The sequence below is a fragment of the Patagioenas fasciata genome, chromosome Z, assembly GCF_037038585.1.
Source record: "Patagioenas fasciata isolate bPatFas1 chromosome Z, bPatFas1.hap1, whole genome shotgun sequence".
NCBI classification, from domain to species: Eukaryota; Metazoa; Chordata; class Aves; order Columbiformes; family Columbidae; genus Patagioenas; species Patagioenas fasciata.
Window position 1 is genome coordinate 67,929,853 of NC_092560.1, and position 19,678 is coordinate 67,949,530.

Sequence of the window (19,678 nt, forward strand, 5' to 3'; positions counted from 1 at the left end):
ACCCAGATGAGGTTACACAGGAATGTGTCCAGGCGGGTTTTGAATGTCTCCAGGGAAGGAGACTCCACAACCTCCCTGGGCAGCCTGTTCCAGTATTTGTTGTTTTAAGTATCTGTGCAGGTTTTACTGAAAACAAGTTAATTTTCTTCATGAAGCTAGAAAGCTTTCTTTTTCATAGCTAGGGCCCCAGCACAGAGTTAATGTTTTTAATTGTTCTGCTCTGAGAGCCAAGGACTGTTGTGAATGTCCTGCCCACAGGTGTGAGGAATGAGGAAGGGGGACAGAGATGGGGCAGAGCTTGACTGACATCCAGACTGATCAGTGAGGGTATTCCATCCCATTAGTGTCATGCTGCAGATTTAAGGGGAGTCAGGATTTTCTGGCTGAGTTCTTTCCTCATTCAATCGAAGCCAGGATGGAGACCTGTTAGGGAGTTTCTTTAGTTCGGCCTTTTGCCATCCTGCTGTTCTGCAGAGGCCTCTGGGCCTTTCTGCCTTTTTCTCTCTTCTCTCTCCAGGGTCGGCTGTTGGGACCAGGTGCTGCTGCCTGGGACTGGCTGCTCAGTGTGGATGGAGTTCATGAGGAATTGCCTTGAGTATCTTTTATTTTACATTCTATTTCTATTTTATATATATATTTACTAGTAGTGTATTAGTATTTTGTTATTTTATTAAACTGTTTATCTTAATCCAAGTTTCTCCGTTTCGTTTCATTTCTTTCTCCTATTTGGGGGAGGTAGGGAGAGGGGTGAGTGAGCAGCTGTGGTGGTTCTATTGCCAGCTCAGGTTGAACCATGGCAGTATCAGCTCCAGGGACCCAGAACTGGAACAGCAGACACATTGCTGGACATAGATGAGGTTTCATTGGCAGAGCTCTCTAGCACCTGGCTTAGGAAAATGCTGTTCCCCTTACAAATGCCAAAGCTACATACCTTTTTAATTCTGTACTGTAGTTTTTAATGTTATGGTGAGTATGGCCGGCAGTTGAAGTTCATTATAAATATGTTGGATCTGACTGATACAGATTGAAAGGACCTTTAGTCTTAATATATTTCCCCCCATAACTGTGAAGTGGATAGATTACACTTTCCTGACATGTTTTTGTTTTGAAGTGTTATTATTCCATTTGTTTGCTGAATTGGTAACTTGCCATAGGTTCCTCATTTCTTCAACTTGTAGTTGATGCTGTAAAAGTTAACTGAATTTCACTACAGACAAAAAATAAAATTACCGTTAAGCCACCACTGCCTTCTGTTTTTAAAGTATACTTGCATGATGTTCTTATGCACGTAGTATTTTTAATTTCCAGCTTTGGTGCCAACATGAGCGCATTCTGTTTATTCCCCACAGTGGGAGCTTTGTGTGTTTTGGGGAGGATTTCTGTTCTGCAGCAGCAGCAATTTTAGCAGCTGTGTGCTTTGAGGCCCCCGTCTCCTCTGGCCTGAGATACAGCGGTGAACTGAGAGAAGGGCAGAGTGGGAGCTGGGTTGGACCGTCCCCATTTTATGTGTTTTGCAAACCAAAGAGCCGTTGCTGAGCGAGGCAAGGTCCCGTCTGCTGCCACCTTTCTGTGGGGCTGAGGGCAGAAGCCTTAGCTGGAGTGTTGCAGTAGATAGTTGTGGCAAGGAGATTACAAGCTGGGAGTCTTTTCAAGGAGCTTCTTCTAAATTATTTGGGGCTCTTTGATCGACACGTCTGATTGTGAGACTCTGTGGAGTTACGTCAGGTATGCGTGTCTGCAAACACACAGGTGAAGCCCCCTTCTCTGGGTCGGACAGTCATTGAAGCTGGAAGTGTCCTGGGAGAAAAACAGCGTGTGGTGGTTTGGCACCCGGAGGCACGTACAAAGAGCAAAGTTTGCCTGGGTGACTCAAATGTGGCACTACTGCATTTTGAATCCCTTGGCAAGGGATAAGAAAAGCCATCCGTCTTGTACAACTGCTTGCTAGGAAGCAAGGGGTCCTCTGAACGGCGCCGCAGCCCCTCCAGGGCCTCAGGAAAAACCAGGAAAATCAGCTTGGGTGTCCCTGAGCCCCTGGCACTGGCGGTGCACTGCCCCTGTGCTACATGCCAGCCACAGGGACATCCTCGAAAACGGGAGTCTGAGGAGTGAGGTTGCTCTGGGTCAGCAGCAGTGGTACCTGGAAGAGAGGTTCCCTGCTCTTGGCTGCCTGCCAATGTCCAAAAACCCCTTCTGTGGTCGTGGCTGCTGGGATAAGCATGAGAGCCAGATGAAGCTCCTGCCTGCTGCAAGGAGGGGCCTGACCAAGGACACTGCTGACATATGTATAAAAATAAGGCATATATTTGTATTTTTTGTATATGACTTTTCTAAAAGTAGAAGCCAGGGAAAGTAAATCCACCTTATTTGAAAGTTAATATCCTTGACAGCAAGGAAATAATAATCATCAAATAGATTCCTTTCAGGATTTATTCGGTACCGTTTACCATGTTGAATAAGGCAATTATGCGCTTTTTGCTGTGCTTCTTGGCTTTTTTATCTAGTTGGACCCTCAGATAGTTATAAGTATAAAAGAATTAAAATACACTAAAATTCTGTCTGTAATAATGATTAAAAATTGGAGACATTGTCGGCTAAAGTGCGATATGGTATTATTTTTCTTGCAGCTGTGGATTTTTTTCTTTGTATCTTGCACATGGAATCACTGCTTTCACCTTTGCAAAGTGTGTCAAAATAACTCTGAAGTTGTATTTTCTTCTCTGGCTTTTTCAGTACAAGATGGTGCCATTGTATTTTGGCTCCTTCAACCTCAGCTATGTTTTGCTTTGTTTGCAGTAAGCCAAGTATTCCCAGATTATTTCTCTACTGCCCAAAATATTTAGAACTGTTACTGTAGTTTTTTGTTTGTTGGTTTGGGTTTGGTTTTGTAGCCATTGTCTGTTTATAAAGCCTTCAGCACAACTATCATGAAGGGTGGCGTAATTCGTTTTTGCTTCCCCTTTAATTTGCTCAAAATGTTTGGTATCATTAAAAGTTCTGTAGCAAGAGAAAAAAAAGGTTTTTGTCTGTGTGTGTACCAGAAAGGACACATTAATAAAGGACAGTATGGTTCTGGTGAATTGAAATGGATCTGTACAGCTTGTTTGAAAACAAATCCTCCAGTTTGTCTTGGAAATAAAATAGTTGTGTCTGTATGTTAAAAGCAAACTGTTTTGGAGTCTGTGTCCTTCTTGTGCATATTTGTTTTTTCACTGTGGAAGCAGGAGAGTGTATTGCAGGAAACAGAGCCTCACTGGTGCAATGCTTGTTCTGCTGGGTGGAACATGTCACAACCATGAGCTGCGCAGAGATAGCAGACAGCATGATTAAGAAACTGGGAGCAGTTCCTCCTCATCCTCAGTGTGTGGGAAGACTGGAAATTGGTGTGCTTAAACTTAGTGGCTTTTGATAAACAAGACAGTCTGCTTCCACTTAAATGCTGCTCAGCTGGGAGGAGAGGACTTGAGAAATTCTAGAGCTTTACAGGAAGTCTCCCAGCTTCCCTGTCTGACTTTTGCAACAGAAACTGAAGGTGGTGATGGAATGACTTGTGTTTTTTGTCTTTCTTTGCAGTTGGCCTGCTGCTGTGGTACTGCCGCTTGTTCCTTGTGCTGCAGATGCTGCCCAAAGATAAAACAGTCAACCAGCACCCGCTTCATGTATGCGCTTTACTTCATCCTGGTGACTATCATCTGTTGTGTCATGATGTCAACAACAGTAGCTAACGAAATGAAAACGCACGTAAGTAACAAAGATGTACCGACTGCTGCCCCGGAAGGAAATGTTCTCCTTCCACAGCTCTTCATGTATGGGGGTGCTCCCTCAGAAGAGGCAGTCGATTCCCTCCGCTCACCCACTTCCAGACCCAGACAGGGTGATTTTCCATGCTATGCCTCTTCCTGTCAGTTGCTCACCCATTGAGTGTGTTTTGCAACAGAAGGAGTGAAGGATCACAGGACTAGCAGCCTTCCTTCCTCCTCTTTTGTCGCGTGGAAGCCTGCTACAGTGAACCCATCCCAGGGTTTCTGCACAGGTGGTGTCACTGGGGTCCATTAGGGAACTTGTTACAGTAGAACAAATCAGTCTAATGTTGAGTTTTTCTCTGGCAACTTGTTCAATAGCTGAAGCAGCAAATTAGAAAATGACTCTTCAGGTGTTGCATTTGTAATTTCAGTTCTGTGTTCTTGGTGTTGTGTGGCAGACTACTACAATGCACAATGCTGCAGATCCTTTACAAGGGGTTTTCTTCAGTGTGCGTTGAGTCATCACATTCACATGGCCTCTAACCACAGCAGATATTGTTTGTCTCTAATTGTCTTTTTAATTAAAAAGCTTCAAAAGCATGAAAGGAGCTGTGGCTAAAACTAGATTTTAAAACCCAAGTTTCTTTCAGAGTCTTAGTATAACTTTCTGAAGCTAAATGCTCACCAATCTGCTTGCCGTCATACACTAGACCTGTTGTACCACATCTTTGGTTTGGCTTCTTAAGCCACCCAAGTTGTTCTTAGTAGCATGAATCCTCTCTCCTTCTACAAAAGTCTGTTTTTAAGTAAATGGTACAATGGCTGGATTGCTTAATTCTTAAAAAAGAAGTTTCTGCACCAAACTTGGCAATGGACCCGCTTCAGCGTTGTGAATGTGCTTGCCCTGGAGGTTCAGAAGGCTTCCCTCAATGGGGCCATCTAGTTGTTTTGCATTTTCCTCCCAAATGCAAGTGCTGGTGGGTGTACTTTTTCTTTGTTTAACCAGTTACTGGTCCAGTTGATGCCCTGCTTACCTTCTGTGCTTGACTTTGAGTTGTCTGTGAAACACTTTGCTCTGCAGTAGCCTAGCTCCAAGAGCTGGTGGTAGCACCCTGTGCCTGCAGCATAGATCAACCAGCGGGCTTAATGACGGTGCACGTTTGAGGGTTTCTGTGCTCTGCTGCCAGTGACCTTTCTTTCTTGCTGCCTGTTGTACCCTCTTCGTATCTTCTGTCCTAATTTTCTTTCATTTCATAGCACTTCTCTTGAGTTATCCTAGTGCCACCTTCTTACCCCTGGCCATCAGAAGTTGCTGACAGTCTGTAAGGGCATCCAGTACAGACATGATGCTTGTCTGTGAGCAGCAACTTTAAAACTGTTCAACATGTGTGTGCTGAAATTGCTTGCCAAGAATTAACTTTGACTTACTAGGTGCTTAGCTTGGCAATAAAGTGAATAACACAAGGAACTCAAGTGTGTGGAAGACAAATTATGTGCTCATATCCAAATTTCATAAAGTCATTTTCCATCGGTATTGTGGTTTTAATGCAGCTAGTATCCCTAACAAAAAATACTTGCTCTTTATCCAACAGAAAAGTGATTCAAGAAGCCTTCAACAACATACTTTTCAGTATTGCCAAATTTCTTTTCCAGTTCATAGTCTTGAAAGCTCAGTGTGGGAAGAAATGGCACAAAGAGTAGCTGTTACTGTGAAGTGGAAGGATAATCACCCTCTTAATTTAGAGCAGTTGATGTCTTTGAATGGGAAAAGGACCATCTGAAAGTAGGCTTTCTTCATCTGCTCTCTAATTTAATAATTGTGTTTGGGCCTGTTAAAAGGTGAAAGACTCCTGAAGCTAATTCAGCCCAGTTGTAATAGTGCACCTTCAGAATATTTATTCAGACTAACCAGACTCAGCTTCCCCGTGATGAACTGTGTTTTGACAGTGCTGTGCACTTACTGATCCTTCACTTTTGGCTGGTTCGTGGAACACTCCTAGTTTGTGAAGCCAGACTGTAAGAACACACTTTGCTGGATTCTTCTAGGACCTCGCCCTCTCTTGTCTTGAGAGAAGATAGGATTTTATTTAACTTTAATTATAATTTTTTAATTTATTGTAATAAAATACAAAAAAGAAAAAAAAGGAAATGTTAGTGCAATCCTGTATGAAGCCATAGTATTGACAGGGAACCAGTTGTCTGCTTTACCAGTTTAGAGATCAGATACTCATGCTCATGTTACATGGAAGGAATCTCTCCCTTGTTAGTGAGAGGGGATTTTTTTGTTTGTTGATTTGCTATAAATTCCCATGTAGAAAATACTTTTGAAAGTGTTGTAGCACTTTGGCATTATTTTGAGAGGAATCAACAGCACATGTACATCCCTTACGGACATCTTTAACAGAGACTTAAAATGTATTTGTTTTGCAGTATTCATCTATCTCCATGTTCATTTATTCTGTCTATTAAAACATGTTTAGGACAGGTTTTCATTTTCTGAGGTGCCAGAGTCTGCAGGTGCCAGCCCAGAGCTGAGGATCTGCTCCGTGTCCTGCAGCACGGCTGGAAAAAAGAAACACTGTTCAGGGAGCTCGGCTTCCGCATCCTCGTCAAAGCTGGCAGGGCCAGTGATGGGGACCGAAAGAAAAGACCAGTATGTGTTAATACAGAATGGTTTAGAGACTTTGTTCCAAAATGAAGCGAAGCAGGATCTAACTTAAAGAAGTGCCTTGATCTGTGTTTTTTTACCCCAGTTATTCTGTTTCTTTGAAAAACAGGTACAGCTTTACTCATAAATGTTCTGTTGAAGCAAAACCTTGCAGTTCACAGGCTTCGAAAGGATAATTGAGAGAAGGGAGATAATTGTTTTGGTCTGTTGAAGTATTTTTTTGTTGTTTTTTTTTTAATTAAATTTTTAATGTTAAACGCATTTCAAAACCAGTGGTTTCACCCTGAAAATATCCATGCCCTACTTAAATAATGAAAGGGAAAAATAAGAAAGATGTTTTCAGGAAATACTGGTGAAAACCAGTTCAGCTGTATCAAAGCATTGCAGTTCTAGATGATTACATGTTCTGGCAGAGCATGCTTTTAGGCTTGTTTCCCACCATGGGTTTCTGTCTTGGCCCTTAACTGCATTATAGTATGTTAAAACCCAAATTTGCTACCAAAAATGAGCTTTAAAAGTTCAGGTACCCATTGGCTATTTCTGAATTTAGCCATAGATTTAAGACGGCACGTGTTTTGGTCGGATTGTTTTTCTATATCGTTTCTCCACTGCTCAAGGCAGGCGGTTTTACCTGAATTTTTCCCTTGTTTCCCCACCCACACAGATTTTCCCTCATGCTTCCTCCGTTTCCAAAACAGAATTCATCCGCCACATTCTTCCTCTGCTCAGTGGGAACGTCGAGACGAAAGCAGGCTCCCTTGGGCACTTCAGGCCCATTTCTACACACTTCTTCCTTCCTGTTCTCCCTCTGACGCGATTCCCCATCCTCCTGCATTCACATGTTGGGGCACAGATGCGGCCGAGCCCCAGCGCTGGAGCCGGTGGCAGCACGGCTGCCTTGGCTCGCTTCTCGCACCGTGCTTATTCGGGCACCAGCAGCTCTCAGCGAGGGGAAGCAAGTTCAGGGCAGTCTGCCCCCGTTTCTCTAGATGTTGCTGTCGTCTCCATGGGTTTCACTGTACTTGGAAAACTGCCAACTTTGCTGTGATAACATCATTGCTTGCACAGGAACCGAGGCGTTTACGTTATCTGGGCGGATACTGAGTTTCTGCAGAAAGAATGTTTTGTCCCCTACTCAGAGACCAAAGGTATAAAAGTCACTATTTCACGGTATCAAACTTGGCAAATAGCTAATCCGTGTCTTTAACAGCTGGCAAAAACGCTCAGCAAATGTGAAGTCAGGTAAATCACATAGGCTAGGCAGGCTGCTCAGCAGCTGAACATGTTTCAGAGATACAGAATTTAAAAAAAAAAAATATTTTAACTTTCAGTGAAGAAGTCACATAAGCCTTGATAAATTGTTCCCAGCAGCAGAGCATCCTCTCACGAAAACGTGCCCTTTTCATTACATCAGCCCCTTTGTCACGAGCATTGTACTTGTGATTATTATCTGCTGAGGTCCCCAAGAGTTTGGTTTTATTCTTGTTTTGTTCCTTCAGGATCATGGGTGTCCAAAAGGGGCGTTCAATCCCACACAACTGTTCCTGTGGCCATTGCTTATTATTGCATAGTATTACGCATACTTCGTGACAGCTGAGCTCTTTCTTGCTTGTGTAGGCACAAACTGAGCTATTGTTCTTGTGAATCCATTCATTTTCTCTCAGCCAGATCTGTAAGGAAATTACTACTAAACAGAGAAAAGAACATATAGGGTCAAAAATCCCATCAAGATCACTGTAGAAACCTATGCAATTAAAGACAATGCCCATTTGCAGTTACCCAGAGATCTGTTTGTAATTTGCTAGTTGATTAGTCAAGTCCATGATATTTTTTGTTTTGTTCTGTAAATGTCATAAGCAAAATGCTGCTTGGTACAAAGTACAGGTCTTACAGAAATCCTTGATTGGTGCTGTTGTCTATATCAAACAAATATCTAGTTTTCTCAGAAATATTGTTAGTTCAATATTATGCATCTTTTTAATCTCTGCTGACTGATGGTATTACATGCAAAGAACTGGAGAGCATTAATTGATAGTCCTCTTGCTTTCCCTGTCATTGCTGTGGCATTGATAGGTCTCTTAATTATTCCAGTCAATCTGCTTGTGGGTTTTGAGTGCTGGCATGTTTTCCCTGTTTGACATTTCATTGCCTTTCAGGACCTGAGAAAGGCATCGTTGATGCTCCAGATGAGTTCTCAGGAGTTCTCTAAAAACTCCTGAATGCGACTTAGCCACAGCTACACGTCTACCATCCAGTTTCTTATGCAGTGGCTGCGCATCTCTGAGATACTTCTGAAAGAGCATCTCGGAATGGCCCACCTTCAATCTGTTCTTGTAACACCACGCAGATGCGCTGGACCTGCTTATCATCTCCTTGGCTGGTTCTAGCGCACTGAGGATCAGCTCACTGCCACAGTTACGTTTGCTGCCCTTAGCCAGCATTCCTGTGAGCTACTAAAGTATCTGCTCTTTTTGGGAAACTGCTGGGAGGGTTGTTGGGCTCCTATCTGGTTTGAGTTGCTGGCACAGGATGGGCAGTTGCGTACCCTGCTGAGGGAAGCTGTCTGTCAGAGCCTGGTGCTAAAAGCCGGCAGTTTGCGTGTTTATCCCTTGTTTCCTGCATCTTGGATGGCTTCCTACCCAGCTGGGAACATTGCCTGATCGCTTGCTCTCGGGTCCTGTTTGTTCTTTTCCTGTCCTGGTTTTGTGTACTGACTTGCCTGCTGAAGGAAGGAGTGACTCCTATCTTTGCTGATTTCTTGCAAATGTTCAAGGATACCGGTACCCTCAATCTTTGTATATTTTTCCTAAGCAAAACCTGGCCTGGCTGACTGCTTGCTGAGGCCTGGTTCCCATTTCCTTTGCCTGAGTTATGTATTTATTTGTGCATGTTGTGTCCTGGCACACATTGTCTTCTGTCTCCTCCAGTTACCTGTGCAGGTAGCAGTGATCTGCTCCAGAAGCTGTGATGTGTTGCTCGACTGGTCTTGCCAGCCCTAGCTGAGTGCTGTGAGGAGAGGCCTTTCTTTCTTTAAAATGCGCAGTGGTTCTCTAATTAAATGACTGTATTTCTGCACAACTCAATGGCTTCCTGGTTGTGAGGGGGGTGTGTGCATGGAGACACCCCCACAGGAATGGGTTTTGGCCACACAGACCTGCTTTTCTGAGCACCCAGCATCATGTCTGCCTGGTAAAACTGAAGCCAAAGCGTGTAGCTGTTTGCTTTCCCCTTGTGGTGAGAGCAAGGCCTCAAAAGCAAATATTTAATGAGTCAAGAGAAAGAAGGTGGAATTTTCCTGCCTCTCTGTTAATTTAAAACAAAATCAGGGCAACTGGCACAGGTCCCTTTCAGAGGCTGTGATGGAGAGGAGGGGGCTGCTGCCCTGTGCTGCTCAGGTGTGCTTCAGTCTGCATTTCCACCAAGGGCAGCACGAGCCAGAGCTTCCTGCCCTGCAGCCCCTCATGCTCCTTCGGCTGGTAAAGCCACCTGTATGGCTCCCGTAACCCAGGTTACTGAAGCCATCGGTGAATTCTGCTGTAAAGCACAGGAAGAAGGTCCCCAGGGTGAGGAGCTAAGGAGTAAGGGGCAGCAATGGCTTAAGCCAAGAGAGCTGGAGGAAGGGTAAGTGGACTTGTACCCCAAAGCATCTGGAAGGAGCTGAGAGTGGAGGCTCTGGAAAACTCCAGCCCCTGGTTTATTAAATTTCTTGATGTTCCTTGAACCGTTAAGTGCAGCTGAGGATTATCAAGAGTGAAAGATGTTACATGAAGCCATTGAAAAGTCAGTGTTACTCAGAGACATGCTTGGTTATGAGGAACCCTGTTTCCTCTCTAACGTCTTGTAACATGTTGTGCTTTTCAGATTCCCTTCTACAAGGAGATGTGCAAGGGTATTCAGGCGGGTGAGATGTGCGAGAAGTTGGTGGGATACTCTGCGGTGTACAAAGTCTGTTTTGGAATGGCCTGTTTCTTCTTTTTGTTCTCCTTGTTCACCATCAAAATTAACAGCAGCAAAAGCTGCCGAGCATACATTCATAATGGGTAAGTATTTGGTTGCTTGATTTCCACTTCTCTTTACAGATTTGTGCTGCCTAGTTTCCAGCTGGGTGTAGTACTAGGCAAAATAAAACAAAAGTTGATTTTATGGCTTTTGTTGGAAATAACGCAGTCAAATGAAAACTAACCAAAGTGGCAATCAGTCATCAAAGGCTGTTTTTTTCTCTTGTTGGGGTTTAAATAGAGATTTCTCATGGTACTTGAGTTGAAGACCTCTAATTCCTATTACAACTAGGTGATCTGGTTTTTTTTGCTCTCGTCCAGATTCTGGTTCATTAAACTTATACTTCTGGCAGCAATGTGCTCAGGAGCCTTCTTCATTCCCGATCAGGACACTTTCCTCAATGGTATGTCCTTGTTTTGTTATGCTCTTTGTTCTGTGCTGTCTTGTGAGTGGTTATAAATCCTAAAGGTCTGATGGGTGCAAATATTGCCATACTTCTTCAAGTAAAACCAGTATCATCCAGATGCAAAAGGAATATTTGGAACTGTTTGGAGGGAATTCTGTGTGTACAGAATACATGTTCTTCATGTGAACATGCAGTAAAAAGCTTGTTGGTTTTGTTGGTTTGATTTGGGTTCGATTTTTTTGTTTTTATGTCATTTTTGGTGGGGTTTTGTTGTTGTTTGATTTCTGTGTGTGTTTTTGTTATTGTTTTGTTTGTTTGCATTTGTTTTTGTTTTCCTGACCAAGATCAGACTCAATTGGTAGGTATAAATACCATTGCGGTGGTGTCTTGCAAGTCATTTAAGCAGAGAGCTGTAATGGTGCACAAGAAATTCTTCACTGGAGAACACAGAGCCGCATGTTTGGCTTGTGCAGATAGCTCTGCTACAGCACAGCAACCAGGGACTGTGCAGAAGTGCCACTGCTCAAGGGGACACAGTCACCTGCTGGGCGCTGGTGTTTGCTGCCTGGAAACCTGCAATGCAGCACAAGAATTTGGGATGTCGTTAGCTTTCAGGCTGGTGGTGTAAATGCAGTAAGGTAAAATTGGACTTCTTGGGGCATGTTGCGAGTGCTTTGATGACGATACCGTGGCTGAAGCATTTCCAGTTTTAGGAGATGCCCTGGTGCACTGCACAGGTACACTGGTACTGTCCCAGTGCTTAAATGCCAGTTCTAAGGGTGGCTTCTCACAGGTCTCCTGTGGGGTATGAGCAAAAGTCCCAGTGATACTGAAATGAGTTTGTTCCCTTTGGTTTGTTGGGTACTTCTGAGCCCGTAAGCTGCTGAGTCTGGGCAGGTGGAAAGAGGTGGGATCAGTAACCCAGTCTTGCTTCCACCAAGGCTAGCTTGATTTCCTGTGTTTTCAACACTGATCTCCTTTAGCTGGGCTGTTTAAAAGTGGAAGAGAAAGGAATAACATGGGGGAAGATAATACAGTGGGCAGACATTCTATGAACACAGTTCTCTGGGAAACTAACGTAAAAACCACTTCAGGTAAACTACTGATAGGTGTAATTCAGCTTCTTGTTCTTACTAGCTGTTGGTTTGGTCCCAGTTCACTTTATGCCCCAGATATGAAGGGCTCTTTATCACTCTCTGAAATCACAGAATGTTTGTATGTTCTTGCCACTACTGTCTCTTCACTGTTTGGATTAGAAGGATGTAGTGGTGCAGTGCACTGTACTCATGAGCAACTGAGACTGTGTGTCCTCTTTGCAAGTGACCTTTTTCATGTGAAAATTCATCAAGAAATGAAGTGTTTGGGGAAAAAGGGAAACAGAACTTTTTGTGCTGATTAGACTGCTGTTTCTCAACAGCAAACTAACCCAGTGTGGAGATACAGTATAACAAGCTTTCTTCTCCAAATTAGTTATTGACTTTCCTGTCTAGAGCTGTATTCTTCACATCCTGCTAACCTGTCCTTCAGTCAGCCCCTGAATTTGAGATCTACAGATGGTTTGAGTATTGTGTCATTTTGTTTTCCCTTCTTTTTTTTTTCCTCTCATTGAGAAACTTACATGTCTTGTTCTTGTTGTTTGAGCATTCTCTCAGTTTGCCTATTTTTTCTATTAAAAAAAAAAAAAGCTCTTGCTGTACTTTGGATGCTTAGCAGTTTGTCAATCATGGAGGAAGAGTATTACGTGCAAACACTACGTTTGGGTGGGCTGTAGCGTTACAACCTCACTGGCCAGGCTAACCTTATCTATGACAGATTCATAAAACATCCCACAGTGTCCTGCCAGTTTTGTGTTATGTTTGGTTGAAGAACAATGTGTTTATCAAGTGCGTACATTTAGCAAAAGCAGGCACATGGCATTTTTGCTTGCTTTCAAATAATAAGTGTATAACAATAAAAAAAAATCTCTATATCATCTGCTGAGGGGTGACATGCCCCAGCTGTTTTGTTCTTTCACTTCACTTCTACAAGCTTTTTTTAAAAGGAAAACACAATGGTAGGATATATCTGAACCCTGCTGATGCGCTTCCTTGGTCATCTTTACTGAAATCAGTGGCACACCTGCAGTCGTTTGTAGGCTCTGCACTGCACAGCAGCACAAGCTCTGTATGCAGCTAGATATTTGAATAGGTATCTGTGATGGTATATGTAGGTCAACGATTAAGTAGTCAAATAACCTGTCTTAAAGCTAGTCAATGAATAGCAAGTGTTCTTTGGGAGTGGCTCGGGACAACCACAGTAAATAGGTAAGCCCCACCTCTGTTTTTCTGTGGTAATGGAATCTGGATGGGAAGGAATTGCCCTTTTTAGTGCTGGGTTCCAGTACCTTGCAATTTCAGGGTTTTGATTCCTGTGAAATGTCTCCCTCCTGTCAGTCACAAATAAAGGTTTCAGTATTTTGTGTCTGGATATAGTAACACATAGTCTCCACAAAAATTTTCTAGGTTAGGGAAACGCAGTAAATGTCCTAACAGGCTCATTTTGAAAGTATAGGAGGTTGCAAGCTGTATTTGTCAGAGAGATAATCCTGAGTTAGCTGAGCTGGCCGCTCAGCTGAAATCTCTCATCTCCGGCTACATCTGTGGCCTTGAGATATTCAAACTGTGTAATGGCTTCACTGCATAGACAATAATTCAATTTTATGTCAAGGGGAAGGGGTCTTCAGATTGACCTACTTTCTGTCTTTCTGCCTTGCAGCCTGGCGCTATGTAGGAGCATCAGGAGGTTTTCTTTTCATTGCCATTCAGCTCATCCTGCTTGTTGAGTTCGCACACAAATGGAATAAAAATTGGTATGTGTTGGGCAAGTATTTATTTGCATAAAATTATGGTGGGCTCCTGAACAATACATTTCTCATAACAAAGAATGTGAAAGTAGCATGGATGTAATTTCTGAAAGAAGACACTTTAATGTCAGTATTTAGAACTTTTCATCTTTGATTCATCCACTTTCTCCTGTCCCAGTGGATATATTCCTCCTTATTCATGTCCACTCTGCTGATTCATTCTTAATGTGAATTGCTCACCTTGTAATAAGTAGTAGCATACTGATAAAAACCTCTTACTTTAAGTCATTTTGTATTTTATATTAAAATATAACTGCTGAGAAACAGAGTGATGCAAAAGAATAAAACTGGATTTGCAAAAGGTAACAGTGAAACTGTCTGCAGTAATGTAGCCTGGTAAATATTGGGGTTTTGTGTCAGTTTAATGCACATCTTTTTTTTTTTTCTCAACATGAGAACTGCTGCTTTCTCTTCAACGTACTTGCTTTCACCTTAATATGCAAGATTCCATTATCAACCCATATATACCCCATTTTGGCATTGACTTTGTTTCTGCTTTAAGCATATTTGCTGTTATCTTCCTAACCCTTAGCCCGTCATAAATTTAAGATATTTAAATTACCTTCCCATATCCAGGAAGGAACTCCTGCCTCCACCTCCAACCTTGCTGTGTCTCATTTCTTTCTCTGCAAACCTTTGCAGTCCTCTGTTGTTCTGTTTAGCATACTGACTGCTTAGAAGGAGTTTTAGCAAACCTTTGGGCTTTGTTAGATACTTGTTTTTGCAGAGAAAGAGGTGAGATCTTATTATACCACAGATACTTTTACTGCTAGTTACTGTAGCTACTTTTCTGCGGATGAAAGATTTCTAGCCACAGCATTTAACTTTAGCACTTTCTACATTAGATATTCTTTTAAATTATGTTTCCTCAAAACAAAGAGACAAAAAACAAACCTTCCATACAGCAAAAAGTCCTTTATGGCAAAGCAACTTATTTAGTTCCTACTCCTAAAAAAACCTGACTTTTGCAAGAGGAGTTTGGAAAGTTGAAGAGGGGGAACAAGATGGACCACACTTCCGCAGAGGGAGGCTGGTGGCATAGACCCAAATTGGGAGAAGGCTTTTTGAACAAAAGAATAGTAAAATTGTAAGGTAGTGCAAGGGGCAGAAGAGGGGCTGTGCCAAGCAATATGCCTTTGCTGTCCTCGTGTGAAGAGCACCGCTCGCTAGCGGAGCCTGGGGCACTCTGGGTTCCCACTGAGGAAACCCCTGAAGTATTGAGCTGGGATGCACTGAGGGGCTTTATTCCAGAGACTGTGAGTTCCAGGAGTCACGCTGGGCTATAATTACAGAAACAGCTGGGCAAGATAATACCAAAGATAAACACTAATGCTATGCAGTGTTCTCTGTTTTGTGGGAGGAGCCTTGCAGGGGCCTGTGTGGGTGTAATGGTGTACACTTGCTTCAGTAAGTAAGCTCTGTCTTTTGTGCTTGAGGTTGTGAACTAATCAGCTATTAGAATGTTTTTGAGGGGGAAGGAAAGACAAAGATAAGGTGCTTGTTTATCTCTCCCCAGGACTGCAGGTGCAAACCACAAGCAGATGTGGAATGGTTTGCTTGCCCTGGTCACTCTCATCCTGTACTCCGTTGCTGTGGCAGCCCTGGTCCTCATGGCTCTTTTCTACACACGTGCTGAGGGCTGCATGTACAACAAGGTCCTGATCGGTGTTAACGGCGGCCTGTGCCTCTTTGTGTCACTGGTGGCCATATCGCCTTGTGTCCAGAGTCGTGAGTCCACTGACGTCTTCTTCTGGGTTTCTGGTGCTGCCACAGTTGTGTGCCTGGAGGCATGAAAGACTCCTGATAGTTCAGAGCTGGTGCTGCTCTTGCCTCTGTCCTTTTATTTACACTATGAAGTGCTGTTTCTGGTCATCAGTTCAGCTGCTAAAACTACAGAGGTATGAGACATTTTGGGTGTGCCATCAGGCAGTCATACTGTAAGGAAGGTTCACATGCTGATGGCTGGTAATGTGTTGTGGAGCTCACACAACTCTTGCAGTGGTAGCAGTTCAGGTAATAGCTGTCAGACTCATTCACGCTGTTTTACCGTTTACTTTCTGACTGCTCGTGCTTTACCATCTGTGAAGTTTGGGCCTGGAGGAGTTGACAGCAGTATTTCATGCTTCAGTATATTTTGTGTGTGCTGTTAGTATCTTGCATGCATTGGACCTGGAAATAGTAATTTGAGTGACTCCAACACAAATTTTATGGGCAAATAAAACTGTTGTGGCAGCTTGTCAATAGCCTTTGGAAAGCTGGTGCTTTTGGCCAGAGCAGAGGGGTGATTCTTTACTTATGTGGGAATCTAATGGCTCTCTATAACAGCCAGCAGAACTAAAGCACAGGCTCTTTTCTCTTTACATGCCAGTGGAAATGTATTTAAACTGCCTCAAAGACTTATGAACTGCTTTAAGTAGAACATAAAATATACTTTTATCTTCTGAAAGACAGTAGCGTGCTCCTCTTTAAAGGATATGAATTTCTTTAGCTTGTTAAAATGTCTGCAAAAATCATTTATTTTGCTATTTCTTGTAAAGGTCAGCCCCATTCTGGTTTGCTTCAGTCAGGAGTTATCAGCTGCTATGTCATGTACCTCACTTTCTCAGCACTATCCAGCAAGCCACCAGAAACTAGTAAGTTATCTCATGCTTTATGTAATTTCTTTTAGACATGCCATCTATTAAAAGCAAAAATTTAGCAAACCTGAGTTAACAAATTCAGGGATATAGGAGTGCTGGGTTGGGTCTGTTCTGACCTATGCAGAAGAAATTGCAAATACAAAAAATATATCTGTGCAGCAGAGAGACTGTGCAAGGGGCACTCTCCATGTGCCTTAATTACTTTGGTCCAGGGGAGCTTAACTTACCTTGGGTGAGTTGCATCTGTTGCACCAGGGCAATTCCAGCCTGTTTCCTACAGACTAATTACAGAGTCTTGTAGCCTATTCCTTGTGTGGCAAGTGCATGTTCTTGTACAACAGGACATGACTTAATACTTTATGTGTTGGGTCACATGATGGGAAAGGAGCTGGAACAAATGGCTCTTGGATGTCTCTGGAAGAAGCTAGGTGATAGCTCCTTCCAAAAGTTTGCTCGGTCCACCACTAGTTAGTATGTGCTGACCATCAGAGTGGATACTAAAATCACTTACTTTCTTCTAGAATTGTTATGCTAGATAGCCTTAGCTCTGGACTCCTAATGGAGCAAAAACTTGAGTACCACTCATCTTTCATTTTGAGTGAAAACATTCTGAGAAAGGACTTGGAGTTAGGTTGCGATAGTTTGAGGTGATGATGTTCCACAGCAGAGTTCCAGTACTCCACTTGCATTCTAATCATTGACATCGCAAACTGGGAAAATCCGTAGAGTTTTAAGTTATTTATGCTACAAAAATCAAAAATACTTTACAAGCACAACTCAAACTGTTTCCTTCTCCCAGGTAACTATCAGATTTATCTGTTTGGACTGGGAGAATTCTTTTGACTTAAATAAGACTTTCTTGGTTCAAATTAGTAATTCTTCTTTATTATTGCTCAACTTCTAGTGTTAAATAGTTGAAACAACAACTAGAGGAAAATGAGACTGTTGGCAGGAAGGAGACGTTTTTACAGATGCCTCCCAAGAAGAAAGGAGAGGGATGGGGGAAAAGAATCTTGCTGTCACACTTGTGTAGGCACAGGCACACACAAATGTATTCCAGAACTAAGAAGGAGAAACAGACAGTACTTGGGTGGAGGAATTACTTACGGAGCTTAAGCAGTGTTTTTGAATGAATGTAGAAGCTAATTTAGAAAGCAACTGAATTACTCATAAGACTTTACACAGTGTAAAAAGAAAAAAAAAAGGAAGACAAAAGGGGAAGAAGGTGATGTATGATATTAAATCATTTGTCTTGTGTTATTTCATGCTTGTGACAGTCAAAGCCTTCAGCAGTTGAGTGCTCTGATTCTTCTTGTATGTGTTGCAAGTATGGTAATTGCATTTGTCAGAGTATGCATCAAGCGTAGTCTCTCAAACCTCCTGAATCAGATGTTCATCATTGACCGTGCAGGCCAGAGAACTGTCATGGTTGCCATGGGCTCTCAGAGATGTTCCCTTCTCCCCTGATAGTGTGATAAGGACTCTCGTACTGGCCTGTGCACCTTTTATAGTGGCATGTGGTGAAGAATGTATGGGGTGCTGGCACTTAAGGTGTCTCATGCCCTGTCTCTCAGATTTGCCATGAACATACCTAATGTTGACTTATTCCTCAAGGAGGGACTTTAAAATTGGCCATCTTGCAAACTGGCTACCCTGGAAACCAGGCCTGAAGAAAGTGCAAGCTACACGCGTTTATTTGCAACACCCGAAAAGCAGAGTTGCAAATTTCTTTAGAAGGAACGGGCAAATAAAAAGTAACATCTGTTGAACCTGTGCTTATCACAGTGTGCCTTAGCTTTTTCATGCCAGGCTTAGCTGAAAGGCCGTAAACGGTGGACCTGCCTTGCTGCAGAGTTGTCCTTGGTGGACACAGGTGGGGGATTGTGTCCAAATTGTTCCACGAAGGCTCGTCACCCCTTCTTTTGCTCCCACCTCCACACTGTTCTTGCTGTGTGCTGGTAAAGCTGTTTGTGCAGCCCTGCAAAGCCATGCAAAGTCCTCCTCTCCCAGGTCAGGGGCCTGACTTTGAGTTTATTTTTAACCTGGATGTCGCCCTTTGCTGCATTTTGCCCTCTGCCCCTACAAACAATTGTGCTGTCCCAATGGGCCTGCAGCGTGGCTGCTGTAAGGAAAGAGGAGATGGGAACACAGTTTGCCTTAAATAGCCTTGGCTTAAAAAGCTCTTGATTTGAGATAAAGTGCAGCCTTAATCTCTTGCCTTGGGGTGATGCTGCAGGCTACTGCTCTGCCTTGCCTTGAGTCCAGGGAGACACCAAAAAGCCAGATGCATCTGGGAACATCAAGGGCTGAATTGATTTCATTTCAGGGACCTAGAAGGACTGTTTGCTTAGATGTTAAGATAAAATCTTGCCTGTAACTGGTGCATCTCCTTTTCTTTGGTCTGTATATCAGTCTGAGAACAGGGCAACTACACAACACATTTTTTCAGTGAGTTTTAATTTCTTAGTTTTCCTCAAGGCACCTCTTCTATCAATTAAATTTACAGTCTCAGATCTGTATTATCTTGGTCTTATATGTTTCTGTAGTCTTGAATGAAGTGTTAGAATACTTAGAGGTTTTTATTTCTTAGGTCACCAAACAGTCTTTTTCCTTGTTTGTCTGCTCTGATCAAACATGAAGTTTTAGTATTCTACTAAGTTGGTTTTTTTCTTTCACAGAACATGCCAGCTCAGATTTAGTGATTTTTTTCCTGTAGTGTGGTCTTTTTAAAAGACAGATAGAAACAACTGAAATGTCTGAAGTAATAAAAATATGTTGCTGAAAACCTCTCTCTGAAGACTACTTTGAAATGCAGTGAAATAAGCATTGCTAACTGTTCTTTTTGTTTGTTTTGTGTTGTGAAGTCCTGGATGAAAACAATCAGAACATCACAATCTGTGTACCTGAATTTAGTCAAGGCCTACACAGAGATGAAAACCTGGTTACTGGCCTGGGTACTACCATTTTGTTTGGCTGCATTTTATATTCATGGTAAGTTTGGGTTTGCAGTTACCTCACAGTAAGTGCAATGTCGTGGTAATGAGGAGAAGTAGAATAGAACTGAGCTGGAAGGTTCATATTCGGCTCAGATTCAGAATAGATGTTTTAGCCAAAAATGTTCAACAGATAGTATAACTTTTGAAACAAATACATTTTATTACAACGTAATAGAGTGATTTACATCTAGAGGTGGAAGGAGAGAATTTCCATCTGTCCATGATCCCAACCAGTCTCAGGGTGCGTTGATTCTGTGTTTAGTCTTCTATGAGAAAAACTCTATGCCGTTATGTCTGCCTAAAAAAGCTATATGAAATTTCTCTA

The 19,678-nt window shown here is 42.6% G+C and overlaps 1 protein-coding gene across 1 annotated transcript in view; it reads left to right on the forward strand.

Moving 5' to 3' along the window:
- The window catches only part of SERINC5 (serine incorporator 5), a 45,348-nt gene that overhangs the window by 12,691 nt on the left and 12,979 nt on the right, over nt 1-19,678 (forward strand). Inside the window, exons 2-8 of the mRNA XM_065861760.2 lie at nt 3,574-3,741; nt 10,273-10,451; nt 10,731-10,813; nt 13,571-13,664; nt 15,235-15,446; nt 16,256-16,351; nt 19,222-19,348. Of these exons, the coding sequence (XP_065717832.1) occupies nt 3,574-3,741; nt 10,273-10,451; nt 10,731-10,813; nt 13,571-13,664; nt 15,235-15,446; nt 16,256-16,351; nt 19,222-19,348 (959 nt within the window). The remainder of the gene's footprint in view (nt 1-3,573; nt 3,742-10,272; nt 10,452-10,730; nt 10,814-13,570; nt 13,665-15,234; nt 15,447-16,255; nt 16,352-19,221; nt 19,349-19,678) is intronic.